This window comes from Juglans microcarpa x Juglans regia, chromosome 1D, assembly GCF_004785595.1.
Source record: "Juglans microcarpa x Juglans regia isolate MS1-56 chromosome 1D, Jm3101_v1.0, whole genome shotgun sequence".
NCBI classification, from domain to species: Eukaryota; Viridiplantae; Streptophyta; class Magnoliopsida; order Fagales; family Juglandaceae; genus Juglans; species Juglans microcarpa x Juglans regia.
This window is the reverse complement of record NC_054594.1, coordinates 20,865,631-20,884,381: the sequence shown is the minus strand read 5'-3', so window position 1 is coordinate 20,884,381 and position 18,751 is coordinate 20,865,631. Positions and strand designations below refer to the sequence as shown.

General features: G+C 38.5%; 1 protein-coding gene across 1 annotated transcript; it reads right to left on the bottom strand.

The window, feature by feature from the left end:
- Nucleotides 1–4: 4 nt before the first annotated feature.
- Nucleotides 5–18,206, bottom strand: LOC121254448 (ubiquitin carboxyl-terminal hydrolase 2-like). Its single transcript, XM_041154501.1, has 3 exons — nucleotides 18,009–18,206; nucleotides 14,718–17,497; nucleotides 5–1,039 (listed from the first exon to the last, which is right to left on the bottom strand). The coding sequence occupies exons 2-3, from the start codon at nucleotides 17,489–17,491 to the stop codon at nucleotides 799–801; spliced, it is 3,015 nt and encodes a 1,004-aa protein (XP_041010435.1). The 5' UTR covers nucleotides 17,492–17,497; nucleotides 18,009–18,206; the 3' UTR covers nucleotides 5–798.
- Between the last annotated feature and the right edge of the window lie 545 nt (nucleotides 18,207–18,751).

Here is an 18,751-nt window from a genome sequence, read left to right as displayed (position 1 = left end):
ATGGTTGCAGAAGTTTAAACCTTACTCTTGAAGAAACAAAGTTCAGGAATATCAAAGAGATAAAATCACGATTAGATGAGATAGGACATAGCAATCGCTACCAATGGGTGAAAGTGACTTCTTCCTGGAACTAGGTGGCCTACCTCAACACTCTTATAGCAAAAGATTATCATAACCAAAGATAACTTGACCAAGGCTTTGTAGATGAATTAAAAAATACATCAAATTTCAGAACCTGTAGATTGATGCACCGGTGTTTAATTAGTCGCAATGAACGGCTGCACCATCATCTTTACAATGCAAGGGCTGATGCAGACGCCATTTTAGAATAATCATGTTCTTGAACTTCCATCCTGAGCAGATGATTACCTCACTGACAATTGAGGGGAAGGCTATGCACATCTTATGAGCTTTGGCTGAAGGAATTCCCAACATCAATAATTGAAGAATCTGGACAAGTAAAGTTGAGCATCCTACTGAAAACCATCGGTAATTCATGCAGCTAAGATCCCAGGCGATGTACCTACCCTTAAAAAATGGGGCGTGGGCGTGGATGTGGGCAGGGGGGGGATTCCGGGTAATGGGATCCAAAACTTCTGATGAAACAATATGAAGGTATAAATCTTACAACTCATGAGATGTCAAAAAATTGGGTATTGAGATAAGGGTAATTGCTGGTGTACACTCACTTGCCCTCTCTCTCTCTCTCTCTCTCTCCCTCTCTCCTAATTGGGGGTGCTCAAGCTATCCCCAAACTGTCTCTCTGGGAAATGTATATGTATCAAAAGTAGATCTATCTCAAATCTTTTCATAGAATAAAATGTAGGCATCGCAACCAAGAACTTCATCCAGGGAAGCCTGCCGCACATAGGCATCACTAGCATGATACCACACAGAACCATCATTTTCTTTCTGATCATTTCCTCTGCTGCTCTTCTGGCCCCCTCTCACAAATGCAACATAATGGCCTCCTCTCATGGTCCCTGAATGCTCCACTACTCCAATTAGGCGGTAATGGTGTTTCTCTTTGTCTATACACCTGTACATGCTCAAGAAAGAAAATATTGGAGTTCTTCATACATAAGAATCAGTCATCACAAGACAAACGTGTCAAAAACTTATTCTCGCACCAAAAAACTTGTGGTCATGATGACTAGTGCGTTTGGGATGTTATTAAAATCCTTAAAAACGATAGAGGAGCAATTAAGCCGCTGCAGCATGAAAAGAATTAAGCCTGGATTGTATCATACAAGAAAAAATTAATCTTAAAACTTTTATCACAAAGTCACTGTATTTCTATCTCATAAGTTGTAACAAATAAAATCATAGAAAACACACTTCTCGTGGACTAATAATCAGCTTCATATGCTGTTACATTACCCATGCGCAGGAAAAGCATTTTATATTGCAAATACGATAAGCGACCACCTAGCTAACTGGCAAGGCTCATTCACCAACATGTTTCAACAAACTATTATTAGAATTTTTCGAATATGTTGCCTGATGTTTCATTAATGAGAGGCAATCGGGTGACCATAGCAACTGAATATACAGCAGAGTGCTTATTTGACCTAAAATTGACATTCTAGAATCATGCCTTCATATGAATAAAAAACAAAGAACTAATAAGAAAGCCCATGACATCGTGATTTGTTAAGGATGACAATATATGCACGAACTGTGAACCTAACACAAAATATGCTGGTCCAGGTATGATATAAATGGGTTTGGGTCAAAACAGATTAACCTAATAAGGTATGATTAATAAACGGGTCAATTACAGGTCAACTAGGAAAACCCACAATCCACTAGTATAAGACGAATAAATTCTATTTTCGAATTTTATAAATATTTAGTCTTATATGTATTTTTTTGTTGCCGAGACTCAAGAATATGTAACATTAATATTAAGGTAGAGCTCATTCCAGAACTCACTCGAGAGAAAACTCTAAATCCTCTCTACCCTGTTCTTGACTCTCCTTATTTATCCTAATTTCTGTAAGTGCAAATCTGCACTACCAACTGCCTGTAATTACTTTAAGCTTGTTAATTTTAATAAAACTTATATGTTTATTACAATTATCTTTGCATACGCATACATGCATAAGGTCGGTTTAACCGCCTATTTATTTTGTGCTTGCATAATTTAATTATTGTGCAGTATGTGTAATGATCAAAGGATGCTCCGAGAACAGATGAGAAATAGCAAGAAAGCCAAATACGAAATGGGAACATTTTGTGAACAATTTGGACTTCCTGCTATAACTCCCTCTAAAAGGAGACACAAGTTCTCTAAACCTCATGGTGGTATCAGGAGAAAACCTCATGATGAATTTTATAAAAAAGCTTATAAAAAACCATTTTCTAAGCCATTTTCTAAGAAAAAGAAATCTAAAGATTCTTCTCAAGAAAAATGTTATATCTGTGGCAATCCAGGGCATTTCGCTAATAAATGTCCCCAGAAAGCCAAAAAAGATAAAAAGTTTAAAAAGAAGCTTAATCAGTTGAATATTGATAACAATGATAAAGAAGAACTATTTCGACTCCTAGAAATAGCTTCGTCTTCATCATCTGATATCCTCGAGTTTAGTTCAAGTGATTCAGAATATCACTCAGAAACTGAATTTCCAGATTCTACTGGTCCTAAGCTAGGTTGCAATTGTAATGATACTTGTTGTCAGACTAAAGGGAAGACAATTCATACTCTGACCAAGTCTGAAGAACAGGAGAATTTATTGCTAACCTTGATTTCTCAAATTACAAATCCTGAGCTCAAAGAAGAATATCTTCTTAAGCTAAAGAAGCTTCTGGGTCGTCAAGAACCAGAACCCTCAAAACACAGGATAAGTTTTCAAGAAACCTTGGAAAGATTTTAAAAGAAAAAACCCAAGGAAATTTCTACAAATGATTTGCAACACGAAATAAATCTTGTTAAAAAAGAAATCGTTGAACTCAGATCTGAGGTTAACAACCTTAAATCTGAAATTGAGATTTTAAAACAAGAATTTTTAGTGTTCAAAATTGATAAACAACTTGATCAGGACATTCCTTCTGATAATGAGCAAACGAATGACTCTGGTTCTAGCCAACATGAGTTAGCTGCTGATAACCAGATTTGTTTAATCCATCATACCATTCCTCCGAAATGGTTTTCAAGGGTTACCATTGTGGTTGCCCATGATTTTCAATTTTCTGTTGTTGCTATGATTGATTCCGGATCAGACCTGAATTGTATTCAGGAAGGACTCATTCCTAGCAAGTATTTTGAAAAATCCTCTGAGAGATTGTTTTCTGCAAATGGATCTCAGATGAAAATTACTTTTGAGCTTAATAATGCTCATGTTTGCCAAAATAATGTTTGCTTTAAAATCCCTTCTGTTTTAGTCAAAAACATGTCTGACAAAGTGATTTTAGGCATTCCCTTTATTTCTGCTTTATATCATTTTTTGACTGAAAAAGATGGTATTACTACCGACCCTTTTGGTCAAAAGGTCAAATTCAAATTTGCATCTCGTCAAGAGATTGATCAAGATAAAAGTTTGAAATCTTTACTTTTTGCTAAACAAAAACATCTGAATTTCCTTCAACAGGAAATAAAATACAAAAAGATTTCTGAACATTTATCTTCATCCATTTTGATTTCAAAAATTGATGATTTTAACAAACGTCTTGTTTTTTATGTTTGTTCTGATTTACCAAATGCTTTTTGGCATAGGAAGAAACACATCGTTTCTCTACCCTATATCAAAAATTTTGATGAACGCACAATCTCCACTAAAGCCAGATCAATTCAGATGAATAGTCAGACTTTAGAATTCTGCAAAAAGGAGATTATTGATTTAAAGAAAAAAGGCATAATTAGAGAGTAAGTCCCCCTGGTCTTGCCCAGCTTTTTATGTCCGAAAAAATGCCGAACTAGAGAGAGGTACCCCTCGTCTAGTCATTAATTACAAACCCTTGAACAAAGTCTTGCAGTGGATTAGGTACCCTATTCCCAACAAAAATGACTTAATTCATAGGTTGAGTGATGCTGTAGTCTTTTTCAAATTTGACCTCAAATCCGGGTTCTAGCAAATCCAGATAGCCGAGTCAGATAGGTATAAGACAGCCTTTGTTACTCCCTTTGGTCATTACGAATGGAATGTGATGCCATTCGGTCTCAAAAATGCCCCTAGTGAGTTCCAACATATCATGAACGACATTTTCAATTCGTTCACTGCTTTTACCATCGTCTACATAGATGATGTTCTTGTTTTTTCAAAATCTATTGATGAACATTGGAAACACTTAAATTCGTTTCTAGACATCATTAGACTCAATGGTCTTGTCGTTTCTGCGAGAAAGATCAAACTGTTCCAAACCAAGATCAGATTCCTTGATTATGATATTTCTGAAGGAAAAATCAGGCCCATCCAAAGAGCCATTGATTTTGCCGACAAATTCCCTGATGTCATTCTTGACAAAAACCAGTTACAAAGATTTCTAGGATCTCTTAACTATGTTGCTGATTTCTACAAGGATATGAGGAAACAATGTCGTCCTTTGTTCAAAAGACTTCTTTCCAATCCTCCTCCTTGGACAGAAATCCATACTAAAATAGTGAGGAAAATCAAAGCACATGTCAAAACTCTGCCATGCCTTGGTATCCCCACTTCTGATTCATTCAAAATAGTTGAGACAGATGCCTCAAAACTTGGTTATGGTGGCATTCTGAAACAATCTGTTTCACCAGGTTCTTCTGAACAAATTGTTCGATTCCATTCTGGAACCTGGAATCCTGCACAAGAAAAATATAGTACTATTAAACAAGAAATATTATCTATAGTACTATGTATTTCTAAATTTCAATCTGATTTGTTAAACAAGAAGTTTTTACTTCGCATTGATTGCATGAGTGCTAAATTTGTTTTAGAACAAGATGTTCAAAACATTGCATCAAAACATATTTTTGCACGATGGCAAGGCATATTAAGTGTTTTTGATTTTGATATTGAATACATCAAAGGCACTGATAATTCTATCCCTGATTTTCTTACCAGAGAATTCTTGCAGACACCCAACCATGAGCGTCAGCAAAAAGAAAGGAAAAGAGAAACAGAGAGCGAATCCCCCACCTCCAATACCCAGTATAAAACTCATCAAGAATGAGTCTGGATCCTCCATTGTGCCCAGTGCTCCCTCCACAGCACTGGATATTGCCAATAGGTTCACACCTCTTGGTAAAATTGCGCAACCGTCGACCTTTGCGTCTACGGTTTCTACCCCTTTTGATCCATATGCGAAAGCAATTGCATCAAAAGGACCTACTTTGATTACTCCTCAGTTTTTCCTCCCAAAAGGAAATTCTATGTATATGAAGAAGCCATTTCTTATCCATCTGTTCCATATAGAACCTTGCCGTTCTAATTTTACAGATCCGTTTAAAATAGCCTCTTCCTATTTCCCCCCCAATTTCCACTGGATACCTGAAGATTCCTCCAAAAATCTCCAGTATTACTCCAGTATTTTAATTCTCACCAACTCTCTTGTCATAAAACCCATTTATGATAAGAATGATTCCACCAAATTAATTTATCATAGTGCTTATATCCTCCGAGTCATCACAGAAGATGAATGGGGTACCAACCCATCCACTCTTAAAAGGCTCCAAGACTCTGCACTAAGTTACAATTATTTTGATTACATAACTGCCTGGAGACGTTTCATGTTCTTTCAGGTACCTGATATGAGCCATTCATGGTTCATCAATTTTGATAAAAGATTCAAAGGAACTTTCCCTTACTGGTTTCTCCAATGGTGGGACCTATTTGGTTTAATTCCCCAGAATCTCCCTGAGCAGCTCGCCAGAGCTTTTACATTTTATCAACAATTTGCTGGTACAAAATTGAACCGGCATTCCCAAATGTTTCCTTATGAGCTCCATTTCTGCAAGACCTACAAACTACCATGGATCTTCAAATGGACTTATGAGAAAAATGCTAATATAATGGACCGAGCTTATTTCACAAAATGGTGGGAGAGGTATGGTTATACTGAAAAAGTGATCAGCCAGATGATTAAGGATTTCCTTCAAGTCGCCCCTGATTTAGAAGACAAGAAGGAATTCCTTGCAATTAAATCTGGTTCAGCAATACCTGAATACCCTTTGGTAATTCAGGCCCCTGATTCTCCAACAGTTTCATCTAGAGGAAAAGCCACCAGCTCATCCTCGAAGAAATCTTCTAAGTCTGCCAAAGATAACATCCTCAGCAAACTTGGTAAAAAAGATTTGATAAAATTGTTGGAACAACAACTGTCTAAGTCTACGAGTGATAATTCTGAAGAAAATTCGGAAGCATCCTCTGAGGCTTCATACAGCAATATTTTCGGTCATGATTCAGAAGGCATTCCAAAGCTGGAAGATGATTGACTACTACTTGAGTTCAAAGAAGACTGACCATAGTCCTCTTTGAGTTAATTGACACTCTGAGTCCAAAGCAGCTGCCCACAGAGACAGCTGGAAGACAAAGAGTCGACCGAATCCTAATTTGTCGTCTTGCGCCAAAGCAGCCGCCCACAAGGACAGCTGGAAGACACAATGATGACAAACTGAGCCCCGTGCTTAAACAGTTACCCTACTGTTCACTCACGGATTGATTTATTGTTTAACTTTAATGATTGTAAACAGGAACTCCTTGTTCTATAAAAGGAGAACCTCGTTCTGTGCTAAGGTAGAGCTCATTCCAGAACTCACTCGAGAGAAAACTCTAAATCCTCTCTACCCTGTTCTTGACTCTCCTTATTTATCCTAATTTCTGTAAGTGCAAATCTGCACTACCAACTGCCTGTAATTACTTTAAGCTTGTTAATTTTAATAAAGCTTATATGTTTATTACAATTATCTTTGCATACGCATACATGCATAAGGTCGGTTTAACCGCCTATTTATTTTGTGCTTGCATAATTTAATTATTGTGCAATATACTCTGTTCCTCTCTGTAACTGGTTTTTGTCAAGAATGACATCAGGGAATTTGTCGGCAAAATCAATGGCTCTTTGGATGGGCCTGATTTTTCCTTCAGAAATATCATAACCAAGGAATCTGATCTTGGTTTGGAACAGTTTGATCTTTCTCGCAGAAACGACAAGACCATTGAGTCTAATGATGTCTAGAAACGAATTTAAGTGTTTCCAATGTTCATCAATAGATTTTGAAAAAACAAGAACATCATCTATGTAGACGATGGTAAAAGCAGTGAACGAATTGAAAATATCGTTCATGATATGTTGGAACTCACTAGGGGCATTTTTGAGAATTTGACTACTTAATATCTCAAACCATTAAACTTTTTTGTTAATATGTAATTTTATTTAATGAAAATATTCATTTTCTTATATATTATTGGTTTGGATATTGATAATAAAATATTTTATCATAAATCCAGTTGTAATTGTTTTTTCTATTGGCACCATGCCACTAGGTGTCCGAGAACAAAGTCAAGTTGTAATTGTAAATGATTTATATAGTTATTCTTTTATTATATATAAAATTAGAGAAACACTATAGACAAAAAGGAATCTCACACATTGATGTGGCACACTGCTGTGTGCCACGTCTCTCTCTCTCTCTCTCTCTCTCTCTTTCCATGCCCGCCATGGTGGTCAAGGACCACCTTAGGGTGGGCAGAAGACGCTAGCGGTCCAAGCAGCACTACTAGCGGGGACATTGAGCTCGTTGTGCACTGTGTGCATGGTCGATGGCCATCGTCAGTTAGCCAGGGTGGTTGGGAACCACCCCTGAGCCAGTATAAGTTTCCGACGGTCCAAGTAGCGACCGCCAGAGGAGACACGTGGTCGACAACCGCTGTCTGTTGGTTGGGGTGAGGAAATGGGGAGGAGGGGAGAGGCACAAGGAGAGGGGGAGAAAGAGAGAAAAAAAAAAGAGGCACGGGAAGAGGGGGAGGAAGAGAGGAAAAAAAAAAAAAAAAAAAAAAAAGAAAAAGAAATGAGACATGGCACACTGGTTGCCACGTCAGTGTGTGGGATCCCTTTGTGGGATTTCTATGTCTCTAGCAGCCCTCATAAAATTATATTAATTGGGTTAAAAATTAAATATACGGGTCAACTTAACCCATTTATATGAAACGGATTAAATGTGTTGTGTCAAGATTAACCCAATAAAAGTTAGTTATCAAATGGGTTAAGAGGGTCGTATCGTGTCACCTGTTATTTATATAGGTCGTATTAGGGTTTTAGGATCTGACCCATTTTATTAAACAGATTGGGTTTGGGTTGACCCATATAATCTAATACTCACGACCCGACCCGACCCGACATGCGAACACGAATTGCCATCCCTATCATATTCATCCTATACACGAATATGTACAGATTCTTTGACGTTTGTTGTTCCACTACTTAACAAAAACTATATCAGAAAGAGGACTCCCAGCAGAAAACTTTGTAACATTTTGTGCCTTTTTTTAATGACATACAACCTCACCAAGGTAGGGTTCTCCAGATCCACCCTTGGGTAGTAAACCTAGAGTACAAAACCCTCGCCCATCAAAACCATGTATATGGTGATTTAGGGGAACTGCTAAAGTGAAATTGAACCCAGGATTTCCGAGTCTACAGCTCATGCTAAGCTCACTCTTTGACCACTAGGCTGCACCTGATGTGTCTTGTGCAAAAAACAAAAGAACTTTGTAACCAGAATCCAGTGCTTAGTCTTGACCATAAATGAGGAATGAAAAACAAGTGTATAGAAATAAAAAAGAAAGATGGGAAAAGGACAGAAAATACACATCAGAGCAGTAAAGATGTTCACTACACATTATGTGAATCAAGAGCTTACACATGATAATGATAAACAACTTACCCAACAAAGATCCAGATCCAGCTACTTGTAAATCATTATTGTGCCATAGACAGACACAGACACATACAAAAAAGACAAAAGGAGAGCAACTTCTCCCGATATACACAAAGTAGGTGAAAAGCTAGTTGCATAATAACATGGCATGATGCAGAAAAGAGGATGGTAAGAGAGGGGGAGTTTGAAAATTTTAATGTGACATGCGAAATCTCATAAGAGAGTCAATTGATCATCTGTACTAAGGTTTTACTCACAGTAAATACACAACTCCTGCACCCATATAAGATTGGACATGTGACCTCACATTCAATCCTTTCAAAAGGGAGAAGACGGCATTGGTTATAAGAGCCATTGCCCTGTTACTACAAACTTTTTAATATCTGTTACACAACTCATGCACAATGGGGATTCTTTAGTGGACATAATAACTGGATTTCTAATGGAGTGCAGCTTTCTACTACCATGCCAGGATCATGTACTCAATGACAGCTTAGGGCAACCTTCTATCTTTTGTTGGACTTCATTTGTTAAACTATAGAATGGGTGTAATAGTAGGATCGCTTGCATACAATCTGTACACTTGCATCAATCCAGAGACAATGCTAATTATAATCCCAAAATGACTAGTCAATATGAAGTTTCCCTAGAATTACTTATAAAATACGGTTTCACCACCTAGACAATGTGGGACTTAACACCTATGACTGCTTTTATAGCTTACCCACTCTATGTGAGTTATTCCTTTTCCCTATATGTAACTGGGATGTTACAAAGTTTTTTCTTAAATTTCTGACGACGTTGTGAGGACCATGTCATACAGTGCTCCATTATCACATGATTGGCCTTACTAAGTGCTCTGATACCCTATTTAATGACTTAGGTAAAGTGTTAACATTTATGCTATAATTTTAAAAATGAATAGTCAATTTGAAACTTTTTAAAATTACTTATAAACCCAGAGGATTTAATACATGAATGATTACCTTAACAACTTGCCCACTCTATGTAAGTCATTCCTTTTCCCAATGTGGGACTGGGTATTACAACACTAGAGGAGCTGGACTCTTCTACATTTACATAAGAAAAAGAACTAGCACACATATCAAATTTATGGAAAAGTGGCTTCTAACTCACTTGAAGGATCCAATTCTAATGTCTGTTCACCTTTATTTTCTCACCACATAAAACCATCACTTTGTTAGAGACTAATTTATGCTTGGCAAATTTTTTTTTTATTGGCACCGGGTGTCCAAGAACTTAGTCCTGACTAATCCCAAATTTATTTTTAGAACTAAATGGCTGGTTTAGTGTAAAAGGACTACTTCGAATATCATGATCAGTAGTTTATAATGCGCCTCACATTTCTCACATAGTTGCATCTCTGTTATCTCCCACCATTATATTCTCAAAGGCCTTCTTATAAGTGACTCAACTAAACAAACCACTGGCTTGCCTTTTGATGATTACCGCTGGCTTGCCTTTTGATGATTCTATTTTCCTGTGTACCTGGGCTACGGCTTCTTTTATATTAAGTTTAGCCTTTAAAAAAAAAAAAGTTGCAGCCTACTTAACAGGCTTCAACACAAAAAAAAAAAAAAAAAAAAAAATCCATAATTTGATTCCAAAATTAATGGGGAATGTTACTAAAGATACAACACACTTTGTGCAATGCAGATGACTTTTCAATTATCAAATTTCACAGGGCAAATGTTTAGAAAATTTTAGGGTCATAGAACATCAACAGCTAGTTTCACTTTTCCATTTCCCTTTCCCAATTCCATTTTTCTTGTTCACTGATTCGTGCTGGTGTTAGTAATTTTCTTAGTGTTATTAAGGGGTGTAATCTTTTAACGATGGGACAACCAAACTGGTCCTCCTAGAATAAATTTTTTTTGAACTCTCGGTGGAAGGTGGTCGATGGGTGCGCATTGTAGAGAGAGGCAGAAAGGTAGTGAAGGAGCTAGTATTGGGAATATTTAGTGTAAAACGGGGTAGTGAAGACACTAGAGGAGTGCTCCCGGTCAGAAGAAAAAGAGTTTATCAGAACTTCTCATGATGGCAGTAGATCCTTCATAGCACTACACAGCTCTAATGAATACGGCAGATATTTGGCAATTATAGAGTACAGAGGTGGTGGGAGAAGAGGCATCCTTATCATCCCTGCAGAAGTGAAGGAAGGGGTGGAGAAAGATGGCCTAAGAGCTTAGGGAGCTATGCGAAAGATCCCCTGACAATGCATAAAAAAAAAGCATTTCTGGTGTGCCAAACAGAGGGGTGGTAGGAAAATATGGAAGAGCACTACAGATAAGCGAAGGTGGTAAAGGAAAACCACCAATAGCAGGGGGGATCATGGTGGCTGGAAGATCATACAAGGTGGTGTTGGTAGGTTCGACAGGAGTGTCACTTCGAAACAGGGGCAGAAATGGAAATATGGAGGGCGGTGTCGTATCCGTTGGTAAGGGCACACAGCAAAAGCAAAAGAGGACATACTTTGAATCATCTGTGGTTCAGAAAAAGGCAACCATAAAATGGGCAACTGCTGGCCGTGCAGGTTGAGTGACCAGGGACCTCAAATCTCTGAAAAAGCAATTGTTGGAAGTGAGAGACGCAGTGACTCGACTTATAAGGAGAGTGGAAGATGAAATGGGCTTTGGAATGGACCTGAGCCAAAATCAAACTGGATTCTTTAAAAGGAATCTGGCCTCTCGGACTTAAGAGTTCGGCTTGGGTGTCAAAAGAAAACCAAGTGGGCTGCTTCTTTCGCGGGCTGAGAAAGGGAAAGACAAGGCTCATCAACTCACAGGCAAACCGATCTGGAGCTGGCAGGTCAAACACGGGTTTCCCCATTTCGAAACTGGGTCTTCGTCCAGAATCACGAAACACTCCTCAATGCCAATGACTCTTGTGGAGGGGACTGCACAGAAACCATTGCCGGAACACGGTGATCAGGTGACTGGCATCCTGATAGAGGTTATGACGGCGAAAACGCTGGTGACTTATGATATGGCTGTAAAACACACTTCCGACATAGAAAAAGACACTTGGGCAGCCGAAAGTGACGGAAAAGACAACAAAGAGACATTCAAAACACCTCTGGCAGCATTGAAACACACAAAAGGAGGGTTGAGTTTGAATAGGGCTCGGGTAGAGGAAGGGCATTGCGAAATGCTTGTAGCAGGGGCAGAACTTCTACTAGAGACGTTAGGGGTGTACGATCTCAATGGGGATGTGGGAGAACAAAGCCAAGGGTCGAGATTTGACCTGGCAAAGGTACCCCCGATGAGCTTCATAGACAGTGAAGGAGAAACCTGGGAGGAAGTCCTCCCACTAAATTATGTGCACCCAAGTAGAAACAACAATATCCAAGCGTCAGAATAGGTACTACACAAGGCAAAGGAGATCCAAACATTGTGTAGGGATCATCAGTGATGGCTTCAAGGACCAATTCATTGCTCTTCTTACAGCCATGGAGGTTGGTCAAATCACCTCAGAAAATGAGTTCAGTTCAGCAAAGAAAAGAGGTAGAGAACTAAAAAGACTCAACTGGACATTTAATTACGAAGCTGAAGAGAGGTGTTCAGGCCATGCAAGATAGAAGGGAAGGGCAACAGATGCAGTTTTATGAAGCCAAAAATCATTTCGTGGAACGTAAGGGGGCTGAATGAGATGGAAAAATGCTTCAAAATCAGAAACCAGCTTGGGAAATAGAAAGTAGACTTTGTATGCTTACAAGAAACGAAATTAGAACTCATCACTTTAAATACAGTAAGAAGTTTGTGGGGATGTACTCAAGTGGGGTGGCTTCATTTGCCATCCAATGGAGCCTCGGGAGGTATCTTAGTGATGTAGGATCAAAGGGTGGTGGAGAAGATGGAAGATTGTGTGGGAGACTACATGGTAGCTTGTTCGTTCAAGAATATTGTGGATGGATTCCAATGCGCCTTTGCAGGTGTTTATGGTCTTAATATAGACCATGCAACTTGGTCTAGTTTCAACTTGGCAATGATAGAATTCTCAAACTTCATCTTTGAATAAGATTTACTAGAACTTCCTCTTGCAGGTGGCTCCTACACTTTGGTCGAATAACCGAGAACACCACTCTTGGTCAAGGCTCGATAGATTCTTGGTATCACCTGAATGGGAAGCACGCTACCCGAATCTTATTCAGAAGAGACTCTCCAGGCTTTGCTCAGACCATTTTCCCATCCTCTTTGATTGTGGAGGTATTCCTGGAGACCCAAGGTACTTTAGGTTTGAAAATATGCAGCTGAAATCGGAAGGATTCATAAAGAGAGTCCAACAGTGGTGGTCTTCATACCAATTTCAGGGAAACCCATGCTATGTCATGGCAAGTAATTGCAAGCTTTGAAGAAAGACCTGAAGGCTTATGAGCAAGTGTTTGGCAATGTAGAAGGCCAAAAATATACTCTGTTTAAAGAACTCAAAGGATTGGAGGGTGTGGAGGAGGTTAGGGAACTATCCGAAGAGAAGATAGCTCGTAAAGTCCAAGTGTCTACAGAACTTGAAAGCATTACATTATTAGAGAAAATATCTTGAAGACAAAAATTGAGAGCCTTATGGTTGAAGGAGGGGGACAAATGCACCAAAATTTTCCACCGGGTGGAAAATTCGCATAGGAGGAACAATACCAACAACACATTGTTGGGTGATGTTGAGAACGGTAATCGATCTCTTAGCTTCTTGGAGAGGTCTTTAGGCAGCAATATGGAAGACAGTCCCAACATGCTTATGGTGGTGCATTTGGAGGGAAATGAATGACAGAAGCTTCGAAGATCGAGAGCGATCAATGGAAGAGCTTAGGAAATTGTTTTTCAATACTTTACTTCACTGGTCGGTTGTATTTGATTTCAATGGAATGGGTTTCCATGAATTTCTTGTATCGCTGAACTAGAACGCTCAGACGACGCTCTTGTATATGTCCCGTATACTTGGGCTTTTGCCCCTATTCTTATGATCAATAAAATTTAGTTTACTAATAAAAAAAGTAATATTTACAAGCTCCAAAAAATGCCATTCTTAGCATTTCAGTTAGATGGAAGAAATTAGATTTTGAAGTGTCTCTCTCTTTGATTACTGGTGGGTCCCTTTTGTTTGACAAGAACAGTTTTTCATTTTAAAGAGTTTGACTCAACACAATGAAGCTCCTACGCTGAGAAAAGGTAAGTGTACACAAAGCCTCATCCTGACACCAATATTTTGATTGACATTAATTACATTATAACTTTCTTTTCTTCTTTTCAAAAAGTATAGCAATTGAAAATAATGTTAAACCAAACTCTCAAGAATCATATTATTCATATAAAAACTAAGTCTTCTGATCATCATAAACAGAAGCACGGATACTATAAATAGGGAAAACAAGACAAGGATGGGGTAAGCATTTCCACCAGAAAACTTCTACACTATCCAGCCAGGTTGTATTTGGACAGCACTTTTACATTTGACGATATTACATTATGCCACTACAGTAAATTATATCACCATAACTTTTCTACCTATGCCAAACATTCAAATTTCCATGACTTTCAAATGAGTAACTCCAGCCAACTGGATCAAGCCAACTAAATCAGTATTGTGTTTTAATTGGCTCATACCATCCCACTCATTATATAGTTAAAAAAAAACATCTAATATGCACCACAAAAGAGAATGGGCGGCAACAGCAACAGCAACAATAAATGATTAAGATGCTACTGACTTTATAAATAGAGGAAAATATAGCTTTGACAGAGGCTGTCTGAGTAAATATAAACAAAATGCAAACATGATGAGAAAATAAAAGGAATGTAATAATGGTGCTTTGATAATTCAAAATGAGCATTAGAGGACAGGAGAATACCTGGGATCCAGATACGGCCTAAGGTCAATTGTTTCTCTGAAACTGACATGGCCGTTTAATTTACTTAAGCGACCACGAGCATCTTGGCTAAACCTTTTTAGATGAATGGTGAGAATAGGCGGGGCCCTGTAAATGAGAACCCTTTTGGTGGCATCCCTTTTCACCTTCACACTTTTGGAATTCATATCCTCGTCCTCACTTCCCGCAGATTCACAGGTTTGAGCCAAAGACAGGGACTCATCGTGATGCACTTTACCAGTGGTATATTCCACACTATTTCGTGCATGAACATTACATGACTCAATTGCTTGACCACAGAAACTTTCTTGACAACAAGTTTTATAGCAACCTGAAGAAAGCAATTTCTCTGGAAGTGCACCTTTTATCACGCCCGTTCCTTCTTCCCATTGAGAAACAACTGAATTCAGCTCGCCTGTTTGACCATTTTCAATTTGTGCACAATCCATTTTTGCTTTATCTAAAATCAAGATTTCACCAGCATCTTCAAGAGAAGCCTCATTTTTCATATAACCATTTGCCAAGTTTCCAACTTCAGCAGGACAGGGCAGTTGTTCATTCTGGCTGCCAATCTGATCTCCATTCAGCAAAATCATCGACGCATTTTTCACCTGCCTCTTTGCTCTCAGCCTCTCATGTCGCAGAGTTTTCGAACAATTCTCACAATGCCAAGCATTTTCATTTGAGAGAAGCTCTGGTTTTATAAAATGAGCCAAACAACTCTCAACAGTCACCGGAGAATCTGTATTATCAACTTCATCTGGATCTGAATCGCTGTTGTTTCCCACGACAACAGTTTCTGCAACCACGTTATCAAAAGAGGGCCTTGGGGCAGGCCCCATAGAAATCTCAGGCTCATTGAACATGTCACCAAAGCCATCAAAGTCCATTTCATCTGGTCCGTAGCCCGCAACTGATGAGGATGCTTCATCCCCTCCTTTGATTATCTCCCCAGTAGTGGGACTTCCTACTTTATATGGCAGCAACAGCACATCGGTATCTTGAACCTGTAATGGCAGCTCATCTTCCCAATAATTCACTGAAGAATCTGGCTTTAGATTTGGCTCAACGTTGGCTGAAAAAGTCTGACTGCTAGAATCAGAGCTAACCTGTAATGGTGCGTCATTCAGATATATATCCTTGTTTTCAGGATCTTGAGTTGTTGAAACACCATTGCTTTGTGTCAAATGCCATTCATCTGATACAGTCTCCGGATCAATGTAATCCAACCACGTAAAATCTTCCAATAAAGCTGATGTTTGCTCTACAACATTCTCAAAGACTTGCTCATTTTCAGAAGCTTGAACAGCTAAGAGATTCTGTGAAGCCGAACCACTTTCACCAGCCACAACTATTAGGTCACTGGAACTTGATGGCATAGAATTACATGAAAAGGCCATCTCCTTTTCTGCAACGGCCTCAACCGCCTGTTCTTGGCAGGAAATATCATTGCTGGCTGCTAGGTTTGACACACTTTGAGCTGGTAATAAATCTGCATCTTTGTTAACTTTTGGCCGAGTCTTTCCACCTTTCTTGGGTGGCAGCTTAGTTTTCTTTGCTCGAGTGACTGGTTGTGCCTTTTTGGATGGAGGTTTTTTAGTTGGGACTGGCAGGGAAAGATCTAAAAAGGGCTCATACACAGTTGAAGAGTACCCACACTCAACACAACAAACGGTACTTGATATTTGGCCCCCAAATACAGCATCCACAAAAGTACTTAGATTTGAAGAAATGCCATCTCCCTGTGGGGAATTATGTTGTTTTTTTGAGCCCAACTCTTCAGTAGATAAACCATCAAGTAAGCAACAGAGCAATTCATGGCTGTCATGCTGCTGGTATCCCCTAAACTGGGGAGCCTTTGAACAGAGACAACCAAAAAAGCTTCTTGGATTAATCACATTTTTCAATCCTCCTTCCTGCTTGGTTTCAATAAAGAGCTTCTTCAAAGCAATCGTAAGGGGGCCACTAGAAGTGTCCAACTGGGAAAAATAATCCCTCAACATTCTCATGGCTAAAAGATTTTGCATGACAGAATTGAAGAAGCAAGTATTCCCAAGATTAACCAGACCTCTTATCACATAATTGCCACCTAAATCCAAATCAATCAGTGCACTGCTTCCTGCTTTAATTTCACTTGTAACACTGCCAACCCCAAGCCAAACGTCCTCAACATCCACTGAGGACCCTACTGATGATCGCCCCTTTATCAACTTCACAACATCTGATAAGACATTTTTATGGTCACCATTCTCTTCCATCTTCACAATCGGAATGAGTGTTTTGCAAGGAAAGCACCAACAGAGTTGAGGTTTCTCGAAATGAATTACCAAAGGGTGATGAGTCTGCCTAACATGCCGAACAGTGTGACTTTGAGGGCCTGTTGGGAGTCCAACCCCTCCACAGGCATAATGCCCACATTCCAAACAAACCCATATGGGTCTTGAGTCCGATATAGAATCAACTGCAGCCCCACTTTTCTTCTTCCCATGTTTACCTTTTCCCTTACTCCCCTTACCATCAACCCTACACTCTTCACACATAATAGGTTCTGAAGACCCAATTCTGGCTGACAGTTTACTCAAATCAACGCCCTTTTCAAGATGAAAACAGGGTTTTCTCTCTGTTACTGCTGAAACTTCATCACCAGCAGTCTCAGGACTAGGGTCAGATTGTTGGGGAACTTTTTTTGGGGAATGGGCTGCAACCCGCTTCTCCTTCAGAGGACCTCGGCTCTTCTTCTTGACTTTCTTCCCCATTTATCCCTAAAACCAATTCAAGACCACCGATAAGCACTACATCAATAAATCAATAATAAAAAAAACCACCACAAGCAATCAACAAAAGCCCCAGCAAACAATAATCCAAACCCAAGAACCACTCATATGTACATTAATGGGCCTAGCAAAACAACGACGAAAATAGACGCGAATATTACAAATATATACTAAGAGTGATAGAACAGGAAACAAAAAATTAACCGGGTTTCCATTACTACAACAAAAATTCAAGCATAATCAATGAGAGCCAACGAAAATGAACAAAAACCCAAATCCCAGAATCTGCTAAAACGGATATAGAAAAGTAAAAGAAGCAATTTAAGAATTCAGGTATTTCGAAGCAGAACCTACACGACGCAGTGGATTAAAAAGTGAAAATAAGAGTTTCAGAGCAATCTATAAGGTGGAGTAAAGCGTAAGTTTGGGCACAAACGTAGTCTTGCATTTTTTTAAAAAAAAAATAAAAAATAAAACTTTATAAAAAGATATTTTGTACCTAAGAATCTGGAGGAAGAAGACCAAAGATTGCTTAGAGATCCTCGCTCGGGACTCAGACACAACCTTGCATAGGAGAGAAACGAAGATTGATGTTTGAGGGTTGGGATCTAACGAAGTTGAGAGACACAGAGACTGAGGTGTTCGCATTTGAATGGCGCACCTCCTACTCCTGTCTCTAGAGTCCCAGAAGGTAAGTAATAACGAAGGGAGTGAGTTTTTTTTTTTTTTTTTTTAAATAAATTATTATTGGATTTATTTTACTTTATTTATAATCTTATTTTAATATTTACAAAATTATAAAGATTAATTAATAAAACACTCGACATCATAACGAAGAAGAGACGAGCTTTACGGTTTTACCGTTGAGATTTGATCATTTGAGAGGTAAACTCTGATAAATTTTGTATTTAGAACCGTTCTCATGGATATGTGATTTTTGGACCTATAATTTTTTATTTTTGAAAATTTAATTTTTTTTTATTTAATTGGAAAATTCTAAAAATAATAATTTTATTATTTATGTCTTAAATATTTTTAATTTTCTTGTTATATTTAACACTATTTGCATCTGATAGTATAATCTATTGCTTTTTTTTGTATTTTGATTTATTTCAATGAAGATGAGAAAGAATGAAAAAATATATGATAAAAGTGAAAAAGGAAGGTTAAAGGGGAGTTGAGTGGGGCAGTTAGGAGTTAGGATCCCTCTATCCAAAGTCTTAAGATCCAAAGTTGAGCTGT

Bases quoted from the DNA above. Each gene is read 5' to 3' on its own strand.
- LOC121254448 (XM_041154501.1), bottom strand. From the start codon at position 17,491: ATGGGGAAGAAAGTCAAGAAGAAGAGCCGAGGTCCTCTGAAGGAGAAG. The intron at 1,040-14,717 runs GTATTCTCCTGT...GAGCATGTACAG, and splicing joins AGGCCGTATCTGGATCCCAG to GTGTATAGACAAAGAGAAAC.